We start from the raw sequence: 21,074 nt of genomic DNA, 5'->3' as shown, positions 1-21,074 counted from the left end.
ATCATTTATATGGATGCTCTACACCTTTTTAAAGAGAGTGAGTATCCTCTCACATGGCCTTACATTTCTATGGAAGCTATACGAATTACCATGCTATTCTATGTTCCTTCCATTGTTATTCTATGGGACCTCTACACGTGATTAAACACGTTATGAAACTATGTGCTATTTGCTTATGTCCCGTTGGTACCATTCCAAACGAGTGGGGATCCCCGCCTGTTCCTAAACATTGCAAAAAAGATAACAGTATGAACGGGGGATTCCCCGCACAAATTTGTTTCAACTCCAAGTATTTCAACCAGACTGGTTTTTTGAAAGCATAGTGTGTACATGTGTTTAGGCAGCCAATTAGAGACAACCGAGATATTTACTCTCTCTCACTCTATCTCAGACAATTTTTTTGTTGTTGCTAGCTCAGTTTCGTTGTGGCAGTGAGACCGATAACACATGACAAAAAGATCCATAGATTCCAACTCTGTATGTGCAACCTGGGCAGCTGGTCATCACGTGAGAACTGCACAATGATTGACGAGTATGATGAAAAGTGTAGATTATGCAACCCGTGTAAATTGCATAAAGGATATGCTGTACAAATTAAAGGTTGTAATTCCTGTTTTGGAGAGGTGTTTGACTCTCATCCTAGAGGCCATCTATGTTCCAATTTTCAGTATGATAAATGTAATAAGTGGGATAATAGATATTTAGGTATGATTGGAAAGAATAATAAGCAGGATTTTAGTTTATTGCTAAAAGATTGGTATCGTCAAGGTTTTTAGATTTCTCTGGGAGGAGGAGCAAGGTCAGCGATTCAACTGTTGGAACAACAAAAGAATTTGGTTTCTGCGTCATCGTTGTGAAGACAATGACCACTATGATTATAAATCCACTGATTTTTACTTGGCTGTGACGAAATGTGACTCGCCGCTTGAAGACACTATTTGTGACATTACTTCAAATATACAAAATGAAACATTTGAATTCTATAGAATGAATGAGAATAGTATCATTGACTATACAAAAGATATGACAGGACTGAAGTTACACTCCATTGTAGAAAATGTGACTCTGAAATTGCAATACATCATGATCAGTACCCTGTGAATTCAGATAATTTACCTGGACTAGTTGTTATTGACAAATACCTTTAGCTAGTACAAGATGAAATCTAAAGAGTAGAATAGTCGGTTTATCATGTATAAATTTTATCATTTATTAATAAACAATTTCACATACATTTTTAGAACATTTTATTCGTAGGGCACTAAGATCAATATTTAATACGCTTGTAAGTATATTTTCCGCTATAAAGTCGTTCAATCGAGGTAAGTCAACATAGATGTTGAGAAACTGCTTTTGGTTTTAGCCACGACATCTGAACATGAAAAAAAGTAGTGCATGAAAGCTAAATGTCTTAGTTACAGAATCTTTTACTCTACGTAGATTTTGAATACTGGTTTTTCCACTGCTTTCAATGCGGTTGCTGATAACGGGTACGTAAAATTTATTAGATAGACTTAGAGGATCGAAAAATTAAATATTCTTCGCTGTGTGAAAGATTTTTAGGCACTGACCACTAGTCAAAGTTGACGAACTGATATTAACAATAATTAGGGTATTGTTAACACTTGGAATTTTTTCAAGGAAGTTCAAAGGTGGGCAAAAGAACTTGTACTGTGACAAGTATGAGTCCATATCAAATACATTGGTTTTTTGATTTGTGTTCAGTGTGCTAGGTCCAGTAAAGCACCGCCGTCGGGTGTGATTTCCCAAAGGATTTCAAATTGATTCAATGATATTAGCATAATGCTCTCAGTTAGAGCATCGGAAAATGTATACTCTAAACGGGCTGTGAGGGGGTTTGTCATCCTCAAAGACCTAATTTCTAGAACTTTCAACTACGTTAAACAGAATGGCTATCTCAAAATTTTGATTGGATGTGTCTGGGGAAATGGTGGGCGTGAGAGGGGCGTTAATCGCTCTCCAATCACTTTCAACTATAAAAAAGCCACTAGCCCTTTCAATTTCCAATCAAATGAGCCCTTTTGAAATTTCTACGACAACGCTTTTCAGCCCCCTCCAGGAAACGTAAACCAGGAGGACAAAAGAAGAAACTGTGGCAAAAATAGAAGGAGGACCTGGAACCGCGGGGAGGAGTTAGGAGACACGGCCAGAGATGGAACAAAGACTGGCTGAAGATCATCGGAGAAGCTGCAGCCGAGTGGTCGTCGGAAGTCTAAGTGGTCGTCGGAAGTCATTCCAAGATCCTTTGGTGCCGGCCAGGACAGTTCATAGTCTGGTTCCCGCCGAAAGTGAAGTAAGTAAGTAAGCTTTCAATAAAAACCTTATATGCCCCCAGTGCATAACTTACAACCCTTGCCCTGAAGACTGGGGGGGGATCGTCATCCTCAAAGACCTAATTTCCAGAACTTTCTGCAACGTTGAACAAAATGGCTATCTGACAATTTTGATTGGATGTGTTTGGGGGAATGGTGGGCGCGAGAGGGGGGTTAGTTACCCTCCAATCACTTTCAACTATTAAAAAGGGCACTAGCCTTAAAAAGGGCACTAAATTTTCAATTGAATGAGCCCCTTTTGAAGTGTTTACGACGACTCTATCTATAACGACCATATATTCCCCCAGGTCATAACTTACAACCATTGCCCTGGGTGCTCTGGGGGGGTTGTCATCCCTAAATAGATAATTTCCAAAACTTTCAATTCCGTTGAATAAACGGGCTATCTCTAAACTGTGATTGAAGGTTTTGGGGATTATGGGGGGCGAGAGAGGGGGTTAAATCACTCTAATAACTTTCTACCATTGAAAAGGGCAATTTCAATTTCCAATCAACTGAGCCCTTGCTCAAATTTTTACAACAACTTTATATTTAAACCTTATATGCCCCCAGGGCATAACTTACAACCTTTGCACTGAGGGTTCTGATGGGGTTATCATCCCAAAAGACCTAATCTAAATATTTTGATTGAATATGCTAGGGAGAAAGGTGAGTTTGAGAGGCGCGTTATTTACCCGCTAATCTCTTTCGCATATTTAAAGGACACTATCCCTTTCAATTTTCAATTACTAGACCCCTCTTTGAAGTTTATACGACAACACTATTATTTAAAACCTAATATGCCCCCTATGCTCATCTCTCAAACCTCTGCCTGAGAGCTAGGCGGTGAGAGGCTTTCATCCTCAAGGAACTGATCCCCATTAGTTTCAACTACATACAATAAAATGGCTATCTAAAAATTTTGATTAGATGTGTTTGGGGAAAAGGTGGGCGTGAGAGGGGGGTTAGTTGCCCTCAAATCACTTTCAAGACTATTAAAAAGGGCACTTGACCTTTTAATTTCCAATCGAATGAGTCCCTTTTCAAGATTTCAATAAAAACTTATATTCCCCCCGGGGAATAACTTATAACCCTTGCCCTGAAGACTGTGGGGGGAGTGCCCTGCTCAAAGGTATAATTTCCTGAACTTTAAACTTTGTGGAACAAAATGGATATCTCAAAATTTTGATTGGATGTTTTTGGGGAAATGGTGGGCGTGCAAGGGGTGTTAGTTGCCTTCCAATCACTTTCGACTATTAAAAAAAGCACTAGCCATTTCAATTTCCAATCGAATGAGCCATTTTTGAAGTTTCTACGACAACTCGTTCTATAAAAACCTTATATGTCCCAAGGGCATAACTTACAACCCTTGCCCTGAGGACTGTGGGAGAGTTGTCATCCTCAAAGACCTAATTTCCAGAACTTCCAACTAAGTTGAACAAAATAGCTATCTTAAAATTTTGATTGAATGTGTTTGGGGAAAAGGTGGTCGTGAGAGGGGGGTTAGTTACCGTTAAATAAACCTTGCCTATTACATATACCAACAGATCTCTGAATATTAAATTAATCGGTCCTGTTTTGAAGTTTCTACGACAGCGCCTTCAGCAAAAACCTTATTCGCCCCCAGTATATAACTTAAAACCCTTGCCCTAAGGGATTTGGGGGAGTGTCCTCCTCAAAAACACAATTTCTATCTAGAAATCAACTACGCTGAACAAAATTGCTATCTAAAAATTTTGATTGGATGTGCTTGGGAAAAAGCTGGGCGTGAGACGGCGGCTAGTTGCCCTCAAATCACTTTCGACTATTAAATAGGGCATTAGACCTTTGAATTTCCAAGCGAATGAGCCCTTTTTCAAGTTTAGACGACAAAGATTTGAATAAAAATTTATATGCCCCTAGGGCATAACTTATAACCCTTGCCCTGAAGACTGTGGGGGGAGTGCCCTTCTCAAAGGTATAATTTCTAGAACTATCAGCTCCGTCCCGTAACAGCGCTATGTCAAATATTTGATTGGGTGTGTTTGGGCAACAAGTGGCCATGAGAGGGGTGTTAGCTGCCTTTCAATACTTTAGACTAGTAAAACGGGCACCAACCTTTTCAATTTCCAATCGAATGAGCCTTTTTTTTAAGTATCTACGACAACGTGCCTCTATAAAATTCTTATATTCTCCAAGGGCATAACTTACAACCCTTACCCTGAAGGCTGTGGGGGAGTGTCCTCCTCAAAAACATAATTTCTATCCGGAAATCAGCTACGCTGAACAAAATGACTATCTCAAAATTTTTATTGGATGTGTTTGGGTAAATGGTGGGCGTGGAAGGGGTGTTAGTTGTCTTCCAATTACTTTCGACTATTAAAAAGGACATAAGCAACTCCAATTTCCAATTGAATGAGCCTTTTTCAAAGTTTCTACGACAACTTCTTCGATACGACGTGCCCTACTCTAAAAGACAAAAAAATAAATAATACATTCTGCCAACATCGTTCTTAGATGCCCTCAGGGCATAACTTAAAACCCTTGCCCTGAGGATTGTGGGGGAGTTTCCTCCTCAAAAATATATTTTCTATCTGGAAATCAACTTCGCTGAACAAAATGGCTATTTCAAAATTTTGTTTGTATGTGTTTGGGGACATGATGGGCGTGGGGGGGGGGGCTAGTTGTCCTCCAATCACTTTCGACTATTAAAAAGGGCACTAGCCATTTGAATTTCCAATCGAATGAGCCTTTTTGAAGTTTCCTTGACAACGCCTTCTATTAAAACCTTATATGCCCCCAGGGCATAACTTACAACCCTGCCCTTAAGGCTGTTGGGGAGTGTCCTTCTCAAAAACATAATTTCTATCTGGAAATCAACTACGCTGGAACAAAATGGCTATCTAAAAATTTTGATTGGATGTGTTTTGGGAAATGGTGGGCGTGGAAGGGGTGTTAGTTGCATTCCAATCACTTTCGACTATTAAAAAGCGCACAAGCCATTCCAGTTTCCAATTGAATGAGCCCTTTTCAAAGTTTCTACGAAAGATTCTTTGATACGAAGTGCCCTGGTCTTAAGGAAAAAAATGATCAATAATACATTGTGCCAACATTTTTCTTATATACCCCCAAGGCATAACTTGAAACCCTTGCAACGTCGGTTGTGGGGGAGTGTCCTCCTCAAAAACATATTTTCTATCTGGAAATCAACTACGCTGAACAAAATGGCTATCTGAAAATTATCTCAAAATCAACGCCTTCTATAAAAACCTTATGTGCGCCCAGGGCATAACTTACAACCCTTGCCCTGAAGGCTGTGGGGGAGTGTCCTACTCAAAAACATAATTTCTATCTGGAAATCAACTACGCTCAACAAAATGGCTATCTCAAAATTTTGATTGGATGTGTTTGGGGGAATGATGGGTGTGGGGGGCTAGTTGCCCTCCAATTACTTTCGACTATTAAAAAGGGCACTAGCCACTCCAATTTCCAATCAAATGAACCCTTTTCGAAGTTTCTACGCATAGAAAAAAAAAATAATAATACATTGTGCCAACATCGTTCTTTACTTAGGCAGCGCTATTGCGCTGCCTAGGATTAACAATGACAATATTCCACTTTAAAAAACACAAAATCGGCTCTTCAAAATAGGATATTAGGACAACCAAATACTAAAAATGAGGGTTTTTGTTCAATAACAAATGCATTGAAAGCAAGAAACTATGGAAATTTTACTCCTAAAATGACTTTACAAAATTCTTACTTTGCAAAAAAGAAAAAAAATACAGACTTTTTTTTACAAATAGCTCTGGAAAATACAATCAATAATCAAATTGACCATCTTACTATATACTAGACATTTAAGTGCGAGAAATATTCCTTTCTCGTACTTTTACTAAAATAGCAAAAATAAAAAGAAACTTTAGTTAGATTTTCATATTCGAACTTCAGGAAACAAAGTTACGAATAGCTCATTTTCAACGCTTAAAAAGGCTAGGATAAGACCTAGTTATCAGATACAAATAGCTTAAAGTATCGCCAATTAAAATAAACCATTGTTTTCCAGCTGGACTTATCTTAGGTGTATTGATAAGTGTAACCACAATTTTCATGGATTTTTTTCTAGTTGTTTCAAAATTATGTAATTTTTAGGGCAGGATTACATTTTCGTCAGTATTGCCAGGTTGAACCATAAAATAAATAAGCAGACCTAATTAGTTAAATTTGGGAACATATTTCCTCCTTACGAACTCTAACACAAACAATCTGATTAGTTCCCAAAGACAATCCACCTTCAAAATACAGTTACGCCTTCTTAAGCTCCTTGGTGCCGATTGTATTAATTTATTTTTGCTCATTTTCACCAACTTTTTTTTTTTAGTTTGGCACCCACTGCTGCAAAGAACTGCATAACTGCGTACAGACTTTTTTTTTTAATTCTCGATTTTAAAATTTTTTTAAGGTATATACGATCGTGCAATTTTCCACTTAACCAATTCAAACAATCAGATTTCATTTTCACAGTCCCTGATACTTTAAAGAATTTGTCCCAATAACATATATTGCTGGGAAAGAAAACGTTTTTCAATACATTGAATTTTTACTGTAGATGGTAGAAAGAATTTGATTCGAATTTTTGTTTGGCACCCACTACTGCCAAGAACTGCATAACTGCGTACGGACTGTGTTTTTTTTCTCTTTTTGAATTCTTGATTTTTCAAATTTTTTAACATGCATATGATCGTGCAAGTTTCCACTTAACCAATTCAAACAATCAAATTTCATTTTCACAGTCTCTGATACTTTAAAGAATTTGTCCCAATAACATATATTGCTGGGAAAGAAAACAGTTTTCAATACATTGAATTTTTACTGAAGATGGTAGAAAGAATTTGATTAAAATTTTTGTTTGGCACCCACTACTGCCAAGAACTGCGTACGGACTGCGTTTTTTTCTCTTTTTGAATTCTTGATTTTTCAAATTTTTTAACATGCATATGATCGTGCAAGTTTCCACTTAATCAATTCAAACAATCAGATTTCATTTTCACAGTCCCTGATACTTTAAATACTTTGTCCCAATAACATATATTGCTGGGAAAGAAAACAGTTTTCAATACATTGAATTTTTACTGTAGATGGTAGAAAGAATTTGATTCAAATTTTTGTTTGGCACCCACTACTGCCAAGAACTGCATAACTGCGTACGGACTGTGTTTTTTTTCTCTTTTTGAATTCTTGATTTTTTAATTTTTTTTAACATGCATATGATCGTGCAAGTTTCCACTTAATCAATTCAAACAATCAGATTTCATTTTCACAGTCCCTGATACTTTAAATACTTTGTCCCAATAACATATATTGCTGGGAAAGAAAACAGTTTTCAATACATTGAATTTTTACTGTAGATGGTAGAAAGAATTTGATTCAAATTTTTGTTTGGCACCCACTACTGCCAAGAACTGCATAACTGCGTACAGACTTTTTTTTGAATTCTCGATTTTTCAAATCTTTAAAAATATATGGATGTGCAAGTTTCCACTTAACCAATTCAAACAATCAGATTCCATTTTTACAGTCCCTGATACTTTAAATAATTCGTCCCAATAATATGTATTAGTGGGAAAGAAAACAGTTTTCAATACATTGAATATTTACTGTAGATGGTAGAAAGAATTTGATTCAATTTTTTTTTTGGCACCCACTACTGCCAAGAACTGCATAACTGCGTACGGACTGTGTTTTTTTTCTCTTTTTGAATTCTTGATTTTTTAATTTTTTTAACATGCATATGATCGTGCAAGTTTCCACTTAATCAATTCAAACAATCAGATTTCATTTTCACAGTCTCTGATACTTTAAAGAATTTGTCCCAATAATATGAATTGCTGTAAAAGAAAACAGTTTCCAATACATTAAATTTTTACTGTAGATGGTAGAAAGAATTTGATTCAAATTTTCGTTTGGCACCCACTACTGCCAAGAACTGTATAACTGCTTACGGACTGTGTTTTTTTTGTTTTTTTTTAATTCTTGATTTTTCAAATTTTTTAAGATGCATATGATTGTGCAAGTTCCCACTTAACCAATTCAAACAATCAGAATTCGTTTTCACAGTCTCTGATACTTTAAAGAATTTGTCCCAATAACATATATTGCTGGGAAAGAAAACAGTTTTTAAATACATTGAATTTTACCGTAGATGGTAGAAAGAATTTGATTAAAATTTTCGTTTGGCACCCACTACTGCCAAGAACTGCATAACTGCGTACAGACTTTGTTGTTTTTTTTTTTTTGAATTCTCGATTTTTCAAAATTTTAAAAATATATATGACTGTGCAAGTTTCCCCCTAACCAACTCAAACAATCAGATTTCATTTTCACAGTCCCTGATACTTTAAATACTTTGTCCCAATAATATAAATTGTAGAGAAAGAAAACAGTTTTCAATACATTGAGTTTTTACAGTAGATGGTAGAAAGAATTTGATTAAAATTTTTGTTTGGCACCCACTACTGCCAAGAACTGCATAACTGCGTACAGACTTTTTTTTTGAATTCTCGATTTTTCAAATCTTTAAAAATATATGGATGTGCAAGTTTCCACTTAACCAATTCAAACAATCAGATTCCATTTTTACAGTCCCTGATACTTTAAATAATTCGTCCCAATAATATATATTAGTGGGAAAGAAAACAGTTTTCAATACATTGGATTTTTACTGTAGATAGTAGATAGAATTTGATTAAAATTTTTGTTTGGCATCCACTTCTGCCAAGAACTGCATAAGTGCGTATGGATTGTGTTTTTTTTCTTTTTTTTTAATTCTTGATTAAAAAATTTTTTAAAGATGGATATGATCGGGCAAGCTTCCACTTAACCAATTCAAACAATCAGATTTCATTTTCACAGTCCCTGATACTTTAAATAATTTGTCCCAATAATATATATTGCTAGGAAATAAAACAGTTTTCAATACACTGAATTTTTACTGTAGATGGTAGAAAGAATTTGATTAAATTTTTGTTTGGTACCCACTACTGCCAAGAACTGTATAACTGCTTACGAACTGTGTTTTTTTTTCTTTTTTTTAATTCTTGATTTTTCAAATTTTTTAAGATGCATATGATTGTGCAAATTCCCACTTAACCAATTCAAACAATCAGATTTCATTTTCACAGTCCCTGATACTTTAAAGAATTTGTCCCAATAATAAAAATTGCTGTGAAAGAAAACAGTTTTCAATACATTGAATTTTTACTGTAGATGGTAGAAAAAATTTGATTAAAATTTTTGTTTGGCACCCACTACTGCCAAGAACTGTATAACTGCTTACGGACTGTGTTTTTTTTTCTTTTTTTTTTATTCTTGATTTTTCAAATTTTTTAAGATGCATATGATTGTGCAAGTTCCCACTTAACCAATTCAAACAATCAGATTTCATTTTCACAGTCCCTGATACTTTAAAGAATGTGCCTCTTTAAAGAGGCAAAAGTGTGCCTCCTTGACATATCGCCAAACCGTTGTTGTTGTTTTTTTTTTAAACAAAGGTATAGTAAATTTGTTTGGTTCGTTTTACCTTGGCTTGTATTTCGCAATCGTGAAATACACATCGCCGAACCTTTGTTTTTTTTTTTAACAAAGGTATGGTAGGCATTGATAAGCTTATGCATGTCAAAATCTCTTACCCAATCATGATCGCTATCATTACCAATTTTGACACGTTTTGATCTCGCTGTCCAGGTTGACTTTCATTGATTCGTTCACATGTTTTGTGTCACATGCCTTCTAACTGCGTGTGTCTTTGCTTTTCATTTTCCTTTTTGACTAGCTCACAGGCTCGGTGCCACATGTCTTCTAACCGCCTGTGTCTTTGCTCTTCATTTTAATTGTTTACACGCCGCCACTGTTCTTCTAACCACGTGTGTATTTGATCTTCCTTTTCATTTTTGACTCGATCACACGCTTGGTGTTGCATGTCCCCTAACAGTGTGTGTCTTTACTCTTAATTTTCATTTTTGACACGCCACCGCTTTTCTTATAACCGAGTGGGTCTTTTTTTCTTCATTTTTATTTTTGAGTCGCTCACTTGCTCGGTGTTCCATGTCTTCTAACAGCGTGTGTCTTAGCTCTTCATTTCATTTTTGATACGCTCTAATTGTCGTTTTCACATATCTTCTAACAGCCCGTATCTTTGCTCTTCATTTTCGACACGTTTTTGGATTATTGATAACTTCAGACAATTTATCAATGGCTTTTACTTTAGCCACGCATATTGGTGTTGTCGCAATTGATGATCCAGGTTCTCGATTTTCACGTCTTATCATGTTTGATAGTTAAGTGTTCGTCCAAGAATCATCATTTATAGTAACTGCAACTGCAAGTTTTCATTTTTTGGGCCTTCCAACAGACATTATATGATATAAATAATTGATGCGTTGGAAACTCAACAATCGTATTTATGCTAAGCATGACATCATATAAGAAAACACCTTTAAGATCTCATAAGAAATGCTTATATGATATACTAACACAGTACATAACGTCACTTGCAAAAACCAAAATTAAGGCTCTTAAAGAATTTTTTCAGACTTCTGACCTATCTAGATCGTTTTTTTTATGCGAGAATATCCCAAGATACCAACTTCTTGAAAAAATATGGAACCGGTTTCGAGAACATACATACATCTTGTATATGTACTTCTCGATGCAAGCAGCAACCTCTAAATGAATCACCTTTGTTTGCTACTCTTTCCTCGGGAAAACCGAGGGCTCTGCAGGGAATACATATAACGTTGAAGGGTCCCAATGACTTGTCACTTTCATTTTTGACACGTTTTAATTCTCACTGTCGCTTGTAATTCTTCCTTAAAGTTTTGACCTATTTAGATCGTTTTTGTGGCCAAAAGTATCAATATGCCAGTTTAAAAAAAAAAAAAAAATAAAGCCTATTTCAAGGTCAGGCCCTGGCACGACTACGCGGCAGGCTTGTATATATTGATTCTCATTGCCAAATCCCGGGTAAAAGCAGTCCAAAGGACCCCCAGGAGGGAACAAGCTGTAATAACTCTGAACCAACATCTCTAGAAGAAGAATAATTTTAGTGTTTTGCAATAACGGTGGTTGTGCTCTTTTGTAGTGCTCATTAATGAAATGATGATTCTCAATATTATGTGATCTAAAAAGATTATTATCAAAACTGTGATTTATATATAGACGTGTTAATGTTTTCCAACTTTAAAAGAAGCCGATAATAATCATGATTTTTCAAGTTTCTATGCGTCTATGCCTATAGTTTCCCTTTTTCTGCAGTCTGGTCTTCACACGGTTGATTCTCATCGGATAACCAGGTTTCCAATGATTAGCGAAGCAACAAAGAGTGGGGTACTTCTCTGCTCCTTTAAATTGCCGTTCGAGATTTTCCTGTGTTGCTGTTTGAAGTATTTCAGGCTTCCATTGATCTGATCTTTCTAACACTTCGGAAGAAAAGTTATTTTCTTTATTTTTGCGATGGAGTTATTAAAATCTTACTTATAGTTTAATATAAGTTACAGACGCGTTACAATAAAAGTAACATCATTTTCGGTTTCAGCGAGTTTATTTATACCAGAATCGAGTCCCCGAACGCACAGAAATAAAAAAAGAATTCCCCCTTTCACCCCCTTTAAGCAGCCGTAGAAGATTTTTCCTACGGGCGATTTTAGCAGATTTCGGATATGTTGTTCAGCGATTTTTTTTTGAATATTTTAGTGTGAAAAAGCTTCCTAAATGTCAAAACCTATTTTTTTTTTCCTTCCACCCTCTTTAAGCAGCCCTAGAAGGTTTTCCCGGCGGGCGATTTTTTCTTAACATTTTGGTGTAAAAAAAACTTTTGTTGCAATTTTGTCCCGGTCAAACCGTACTTTTACTGGAGTATAAAATATATATATATAATATATATATATATATATAGTGTCAGATACCTTCTCTCTTTTTTGAATGGTCTTGAATTAAGACGGGTGGATCAGTTCAAATATCTTGGGATTATTTTAGATGAAAATTTGTCGTTTCATAATTATGTAAAAACACTGTCGTTAAAAATTTCCCGAAATATTGGCATGCGAACTCGTCTTTGTCACTTTTTTCCTAAATCTATTCTAAAATATATTTATTATTCTTTTGTCCACCCATATTTTCTCTATTACATTTCGGTTTGGGCATCTACCTTTCCGTCTGTTTTCAAATCTCTTCAAATACTTCAGAATAAAGCAATGAGGATTCTTTTTAATGTTGATTGCAGAACTTCAGTTAGAACTTCAGCAGAACTTCAGAACTATATGGGACTTCAGGAATTTTCTCTTTGGACCAACTTCATTTAATTTCTATCTCTAGTATTTGTCATGATTATCAATATAGTAATTTACCTGTAAATTTCTCCGGCATTTTCTCAACTAATTCTCAATTTCATAATTATCCTACTGCGCATCGTTCAGACTTTTCGTGCGAAATTCGCCCGACATCGAGAGCGGGATTCAGCATCCGTCACATTGGCCCAAAAATCTAGAACTCAATTCCTGCATCAGTTCGAGAATGTAGCAACAAGCGACATTTTCTAAGACTGGTGAAGAAATATCTTATGACATGCTAAACATTTTTTTCATTGGGATTTTCTTTTTCGTTGTTGTAAAATTTAGTTAGAAAATGGCTGTGTATTTTCGTTGGCAATATTTTCAGCGCTAAAGTATGCCACCAGGCATGTGCGCTGTTTTGTGACATTTATTTATGTACGTGTTATAAATAAAAATATTCTACTCTATATATATACATATATATATATATATATATATATATATATATATATATATATATATATATATATATATATATATATATATATATATATATATATATATATATATATATATATATATATATATATATATATATATATATATATATATATATATATATATATATATACTTTTTATTCTGCTCTGAGGACGGTCAAACGGAGGTCTTGACCAAAATATTTGCATAATTTTTTGTTTTTCACTGGCTGTTAATTGTCCTCGTTTTCCTCACGATTTTGTTTTACCCCTGGGGTAGTGGCTTTCAAGACATCCTATATTTATAATTGATGATTCTTATAGTTTTTTTTTCTAGTCAAAAGGTGAGATAACACTAACGCCTAGAGGAGTTGGTGAGTTTAAATCACTGCTGGAAAGTCAGTTGAAGGATTATATTGCCGACTGCCATCTATGCAAAGATATTGTTGTAAAGGTAAGGGTCTCTTCAATGTCTTAAAAGCGCTAGGCTCGTTTATTTTGTCATTATCACCGTTAATATTAATATAGATATGAAGAAACGGTGCTCTGAAAGGATTTAATCAAATCAAAATTCTAGCAATGTTTAAACCTTTTCACATATTCCAATTTTTCATTGAAATTGATGCTTATCATAGGCAGCGCAATAGCACAATAACGCTGCCTAAGTAAAGAACGATGTTGGCACAATGTATTATAGTTTTTTTTTTTTTTTGGTTTCTTGGTTTTAGAGCAGGGCTCTTCGTATCGAAGGAGTTGTCGTAGAAACTTGGAAAGGGCTCATTCGATTGGAAACTGGAAGGGCTTCTGCCCTTTTTAATAGTCGAAAGTGATTAGAAGGCAATCAAAACCCCTTCCACGCCCACTATTTCACAAAACACATCCAATCAAAATTTTGAGATAGCCATTTTGTTAAACATGGTTGAAAGATCTAGAAATTATGTCTTTGAAGAGGACACTCCCCTCAAAGTCCTCAGGGCAAAGGTTGTACTTTTTGCCCTGGGGCATATAAGTTTTTTATTGAAAGCGTTGTCGTAGAAACTTGAAAATGGGCTCATTTAATTGGAAATTCAAAGGACTAGCGCCCTTTTTATACTCCAGTAAAAGTACGGTTTGACCGGGACAAAATTGCAACAAAAGTTTTTTTTACACCAAAATGTTAAGAAAAAATCGCCCGCCGGGAAAACCTTCTAGGGCTGCTTAAAGAGGGTGGAAGGGGGCAAAAAAAATAGGTTTTGACATTTTTGACATTTAGGAAGCTTTTTCATACTAAAATATTCAAAAAAAAATCGCTGAACAACATATCCGAAATCTGCTAAAAATCGCCCGTAGGAAAAATCTTCTACGGCTGCTTAAAGGGGGTGAAAGGGGGAATTCTTTTTTTATTTCTGTGCGTTCGGGGACTCGATTCTGGTATAAATAAACTCGCTGAAACCGAAAATGATGTTACTTTTATTGTAACGCGTCTGTAACTTATATTAAACTATAAATAAGATTTTAATAACCCCATCACAAAAATAAAGGAAATAGCTTTTCTTCCGAAGTGTTTGAAAGATCAGATCAATGGAAGCCTGAAATACTTCAAACAGCTACACAGGAAAATCTCGAACTGCAATTTAAAGGAGCAGAGAAGTACCCCACTCTTTGTTGCTTCGCTAATCATTGGAAACCTGGTTATCCGATGAGAATCAACCATGTGAAGACCAGACTACAGAAAAAGGGAAACTATAGGCATAGACGCATAGAAACTTGAAAAATCATGATTATTATCGCTTCTTTTACAGTTAGAAAACATTAACACGTCTATATATAAATCACAGTTTTGATAATAATCTTTTTAGATCACATAATATTGAGAATCATCATTTCATTAATGAGCACTACAAAAGAGCACAACCACCGTTATTACAAAACACTAAAATTCTTCTTCTTCTAGAGATGTTAGTTCAGATTTATTACAGCTTGCTCCCATGCACTCTCCGCAAGCAAGTGTGCAGGACATGCCATTTATACGGCAAGTGCATCTGGCCGTATCGCAACCTGATTTGCATTTGCAGCGGATAATTTGAAGAAGACTTTGGGGAGCTGGTTTCTTCTCCATCATTACAGGGATGTAACTATCAGCAGAGTGTCGCCATTCCCAGTTCTCCGGTTTCATCGCAGCAGCCTCACTTTTCCATTCCATTACCTGGAAATACACGTGAAAAGAATGGAACTTCGCAGCTGAGGGTGTGGGAGGCATCCGATCAGGGCAGACAAATGCGGAAGAGGAAGCGAGCTTGGCCAAGAAGAGACGATATCTCAAGGACACGAGAGTTCCTTCACGCTTCCCTTTTTAAATTCTCAAAAGAGCTTGTTCACCAGCTGCAATGAGCTCGTCTTTCGTAGCCTTCGAGTCCATAAGGACCTTAGTGGCCTCACGGAAAGACGGATCGGACCGGTACGATGACAGTCCGATATATTTACCAATTCCTTGTAATTTCGAAGCGGTGTCACAGCCTAGGAACGCGTGCAGAAATAGAATTGCACCACACATGTCTCTTCGTTTTTCTTTGATGGAGCAAATATTCCATTGCTTATGTTCGTTTGAAACTTTCGTCTCGGATCTGAAATACACGCCTTTGTGGGTGGCAGTGACATGATAGAGGAGAAGGATAAGGAGGTCAGTGTCGTTGCCGATGAGACACGTCAACTGAGTTCTTGCTCTTTGAATGCCTGTGGTTGCAATCAGGACATCCGTGTCAGCAGAGGCATGTTGTACTGAACAACCTGTTGAGGACAATTTTCTCCTACTTCTAGAATTATCCGCTGCTTGTTTGTGTCGTTTTGCAAGAACTCTTCCTCCTTTCTTGTTAAATTTGTTGTACCAGTGAATTCTACCACTGGGTACTGTTTACCCCTGGAACGTTTACGGTGAGCCATACCTTTCGTCGAAGGACCATTGTCATATCCATCAAAAACTACCGAAGCTTTTCCAAATCCAGTGGTGACATACTTGACGAAACTTTTGCAAATGAAGTCAATTGTAGGGCTGGGTTGCCAAGTCAATTTCTGGAGCAGCCAGCCGCCGTCAACGACATAGTGACACGAGTCTAAGCGCTCATCCGAATGGCTCCCTGACGCCTTTCTAATTGTGTTTGACAGAAATGGTTTGTCGGCAGGAAATGAAGTCAATTGTAGGGCTGGGTTGCCAAGTCAATTTCTGGAGCAGCCAGCCGCCGTCAACGACATAGTGACACGAGTCTAAGCGCTCATCCGAATGGCTCCCTGACGCCTTTCTAATTGCATTTGACAGAAATGGTTTGTCGGCAGGACGCAAAACTTCATAGGATCCAAGAAAGGATGGGGGATACGTACAAAGCTCATACGACAAAAGGCCTCGAAGATCGAATTCTTCCCGGTTGTCCACCGTAGCTAAGCGCTGGAACAGAAGCCCTTGATCTACATGAACCGGTTTACCATCGATGTTAACAGCTGATTTGGATGCCATTGTAACAGCCTTGTCTTTCTTCCGGAACGCAAATGAATTAGCTGCCTTCCAAGTCATTTCGTCTAGAATTCGGGCTCCAACTTCTTTCGTGGTGTCCGTATCTACATTAGCTGATGCAGTTACGCCGATAACGATGTTGAGGAGCCCTCCGTGTTCTCTGAACAGAATCAGGGTTCGCAAAAAGTCTAGGACCGCCTCCGTGTCATCAGTATCTCTCTTCATCCGCCACTGGAACGTTTTGACGTATTGATCACTTGTTGAGTAACTCAGGCTAGTCAGACCTTGCATTGAGGCACTTAATTCAGCACAGATCGGCATCGAAAAAGTCCATATCAGACGCTGAGTTTGTGTGTTCCCCCGTCCACGAGTTAGTCCACCTTTTCTCTCCAAACTGCGCATTAGAGCTTGCTCAATGACTAGATCCGGTGACAATCCAGCCGAGTAACCATCGTTTCTTCTTATAACAAACCGACCGATCTGATCTTTGTGTAAAACTTCGGAGAAAAGCTACTTCCTTTATTTGGGCAATGGAGTTATTAAAATCTTATTTTTTGTAGTTTAATATAAGTTAGAGAAGTGTTACAATAAAAGTGATATCATTTTCGGTTTCAGCGAGTTGATTTATACCAAAATCGAGTCTTCGAACGTACCGAAATAACAAAAATTGAAAAAAGAATTTTTCTCCCCTTTCACCCCCTTTAAGCAGCCCCAGAAGGTTTTCCCGGCGGGCGATTTTAGCTGATTTTGGATTTGTTGTTCAGCAATTTTTTCAAAACATTTTAGAGTAAAAAAAGCTTCCTAAATGTAACAACTGAAAAAAAAACTATTTATTCGCCCCCTTCCATCCCCTTTAAGGAGCCCCAGAAGGTTTTCCCTGTGGTGATTTTAGCGGATTTTTAATATGTTATCCAGTGATTTTTTCTGAACATTTTAGTGTAAAAAAAAGCTTCCTAAATGTCAAATATGAAAAAACCAATTTTTTTTGCCCCCTTCCACCCCCTAAGCAGCCCCAGAAGCTTTTCCTGGTGGACGATTTTAGCAGATTTTGGATATATTGTCCAGCGATTTTTTCTGAACATTTTAGAGTAAAAGAAGCTTCCTAAATGTCAAAAATGAAAAAACCTATTTTTTCGCCCCCTTCCATCCACTTTAAGCAGCCCCAGAAGGTTTTCCCGATGGTCGATTTTAGTGGATTTTGGATATGTTGTTCAGCGATTTTTTCTGAACATTTTGGTGTAAAAAAAACTTTTAGTTGCAATTTTGTCCGGGTTGACCCACTTTTCTCCGTACTTTTACTGGGCTATTAATAGTTGAAAGTGATTGGAGGGCAACTAACCCTCCTCTCACGCCCACCATTTCCCAAAACACATCCAATCAAAATTTTGATATAGCCATATTGTTCAAAGTAGTTGAAAATTCTGGAAATTAGGTCATTGGGGATGAACCCCCCCCCAACCCTCAGTCCGAGGGTTGTAAGTTATGCCCTGGGGGCATATAAGGATTCTATAGAAAGTGTTGTCGTACAAACTTCAAAAAGGGCTCATTCAATTGGAAATTGAAATGACTAGTGCCCTTCTTAATAGTTGAAAGTGATTTGAGGTAAATTAACACCCCTCTCACGCCCACCATTTCCCCAAACACATGCAATCAAAGATATTCAGATATTCATTGAGATATTCATTTTGTTCAACGCAGTTGAATATTTTGGAAATTAGGGCTTTTAGGTTGATAACCCCCCACACCCATCAGGACAAGGGTTGTAAAGTATGCCCTGGGGGTTTTTGATTTGATTTGCACAAGGCAAATCAAATGCTCAAACTGCGGGAAACCTGGTCACGTGCCTTCAAGCTTAAAGTGTGAAAATGTGAGAAGTTTCATGTCAAAACAGGGTGATTCAAAGTAGTAGCAACATCAGTGTGACTGTACAAATGTTGTTTTTCAATCTTTTTTTTCTCCTTTTACTCCGTCTTTTGCAATTTTTGTGTATGACGGGTCATAAATAAATTAATTAATTAAATTAATTAAATACATACTAGCCTTTATGAGTTTTCTGGCTTTAAATTCCTGGCCCAGGCCTAGCGGCACACCTACACTAAGATGTTAAACATGGTATCCCTATAATAAGTGAACCTTGTAAAATACATGTATGTTCCTAAAATCATCAAGAATTTCAAGAAAAATTCATTCAAAATTAGATTAGATGTGTCCCGGTTAGCTGCAAACGACTAAATGAAGCTCTAATAGATAGTGGTCAAAAATGGTCAAATCAAGAATGATTTGGGATAACTTATTTCATTGGAGGTGCCTATTGATTGAGTTTATGATGGTTTTAAGTATATTTGAACAATTTACCTTGGTAAAATTGCTGTTTATCCTCTCCTCTTAACTAACCACTAGAATAAAAAATTATTAATTTATTATATTCAGAAATTTATATTTTTTGGAAGTTCAGAACCACTTCCAGTATAACTGTAATAAGAAAACCCGATCCTTTGAAAGGGATCGGGGATCGGCTGCTAAGATTGCATTAAAGACGTATGGAATATAGTTTATGGATTGAAACATCAGATCAATGAACATTTCAGAAGAATTAATTAATTAAATTAACAGAGATACAAAATGTTCTATGGGCTCTTGAAGCTTACTAAGAAAGCTAGACAAATATTCTAAAGAAGCAACACAGTTCTGTGTTGCTTCAACGTGAAGTACCTTTGTTGAATGTCTGTGATAAAAACTTGTTTATTTTACTAGAGATAATTTCTTTATCTTGAAAAAAATACCATGATAACTGCACACAAAAAAGATTCTGCTGGGGGGGGGGGCACAGGATTATCCTTTCAATTTTACAATTTTAGCATGTTTTTTTTCATATAAATTCTAAACAGTTTACCTGTTTTTCTGCGTTGATTGATTTCACTCTACCTTTCTTCTACTTCTTCCAAAATCAGCTTCTGTTTACGTGCTGGATCGTTGATATTTGATTTTGCTGTTTTTGTTTGTCATATTCGTTATGGTGCTTTGTAGTCATCATGGCTGCAAATTAAAGTTGGTTTTCAAGCTGAAAACTATCTATAGAATTCCGAGGTTTATACATCTTTCTTATCACCCCATGCTCGCAATCGTGACCAATCTATATGCAGTATTTTCAGCTTAAACAGTAGGTCTAAGTATTGATTATTTCGTTTCTTTACCCACAAATGGTTTTATTTAATATTTGAAGTCAATAATGCTGGATTATTTGCAGCAAAATTATTTGGGCTTTCTCTTTTCTAGAGCTGCTCAATGCTACAGATTAGACTGGCAGGGCACTATTTAGTTCGCTTTGTCAGACTTTTTTTATTTTTGGTTGGAACTCAGTAGTATGGCAGTGCTCTTGAAATTATAGAAATCGTAAGGGACAAAAAAGGAAATCCACGGAATATATTTGTACACACCGGGTGCTCCAAAAGCAGATGGACTGGTTGTAAATTTGTTAATTGTTCCTTTTGTTATGATCACCTATCATTGTTAGAATATGGCATTTCAACCATTTGTAAATGATTACTGGCATATTGAGGCAAACAACTGGCAGGTGAAAGCTAATACTGCTCATGAGCACAATGAAATTAACTTGAATTGATAATGCTCAAAGGAAGTACATTAAAATTACAGGACAAGTATAGTTGGTAACACTAGGTTTTACACTTGTGTTTATGGTGAGTGTCTGATTCATCCCATAGAACTTTCAAGTGGTTTTCAGCTATTATTGCTTTACTCGTTTGGCCCTGATAGGAATTGCAGGCTACTAAATATTCTTGATTGTAGAGTCCATATCGCTTTTGTGGCCGTTCGAGCTGGGAAGATAAACAAAGCACAGCAGTAACGCATGCCAAGGCCTTTGGACTAATTTTTTGTAAAACATCATGTAATTTTTTTACATTTTCTTAATGTTTACTATCATTCTGTATAGTTTACTGTTTCTTTATATTGAAAGATATTTTTTTAAAGAAATTATTTTCAAACAATTCGTGGTAACGAACTGTAAGTAAGGAGGAACCCGGCTCAATAGTAATCGAAACTCTAAAAACGGAATTTTGATATCAGTAGATACATTAAAAGAATTGGATTTTTATGCTGATTTCAAATATATAAGTTTCATCGAGTTTAGTCTTACCCATCAAAAGCTACGAGCCTGAGAAAAGTTGCCTTATTTTGGAAAAAAAAGGTGAAACACCACCTAAAAGTCATAGAATTTTAATGAAAGACACACCATCAAATTTAGCGTATGAGAAAACTCTACTGTAGAGGTTTCAAGCTTCTGTTCTCAAAAATGTGGAATTTTATATTTTTGTCAGAAGAAAGATTTTTGCCAGAAGACGAATGCGTGTTTATTCGTTTTTTTCCCAAGGGTGATCGTATCGGCCCAGGGGTCGTAAAATATCGCGAAAGGACTCATTTGAACGGAAATTAAAAGTTCTAGTGTCCTTTTTA

The 21,074-nt window shown here is 36.4% G+C and overlaps 2 protein-coding genes across 9 annotated transcripts in view; one reads left to right on the top strand and one right to left on the bottom strand.

The window, feature by feature from the left end:
- The window catches only part of LOC148946972 (uncharacterized), a 105,481-nt gene extending 85,895 nt beyond the window's left edge, over window positions 1-19,586 (bottom strand). Inside the window, exon 1 of the mRNA XM_089096775.1 lies at window positions 19,495-19,586. The gene's annotated coding sequence lies outside the window, so the exon portion shown is untranslated. The remainder of the gene's footprint in view (window positions 1-19,494) is intronic.
- Nse1 (SMC5-SMC6 complex component Non-SMC element 1) overlaps window positions 1-21,074 on the top strand; it is a 57,860-nt gene that overhangs the window by 21,075 nt on the left and 15,711 nt on the right. For all 8 annotated transcript variants that reach the window (XR_016142409.1, XR_016142413.1, XR_016142412.1 and 5 more), the window contains exon 5: window positions 13,455-13,571. Coding sequence is in view for 2 of the 8 variants with exons in the window: in XM_089096777.1 (XP_088952903.1) it covers window positions 13,455-13,571 (117 nt within the window). In the remaining 6 variants the exon portion in view is untranslated. The remainder of the gene's footprint in view (window positions 1-13,454; window positions 13,572-21,074) is intronic.

The sequence above is a fragment of the Artemia sp. Qi Xiang Cuo genome, chromosome 11 (genome assembly GCF_049724085.1).
Source record: "Artemia sp. Qi Xiang Cuo chromosome 11, ASM4972408v1, whole genome shotgun sequence".
In the NCBI taxonomy this organism is placed as follows: domain Eukaryota; kingdom Metazoa; phylum Arthropoda; class Branchiopoda; order Anostraca; family Artemiidae; genus Artemia; species Artemia sp. Qi Xiang Cuo.
Note: the sequence above shows the minus strand (reverse complement) of the source record. Positions and strands in the feature narration are given on the sequence as shown.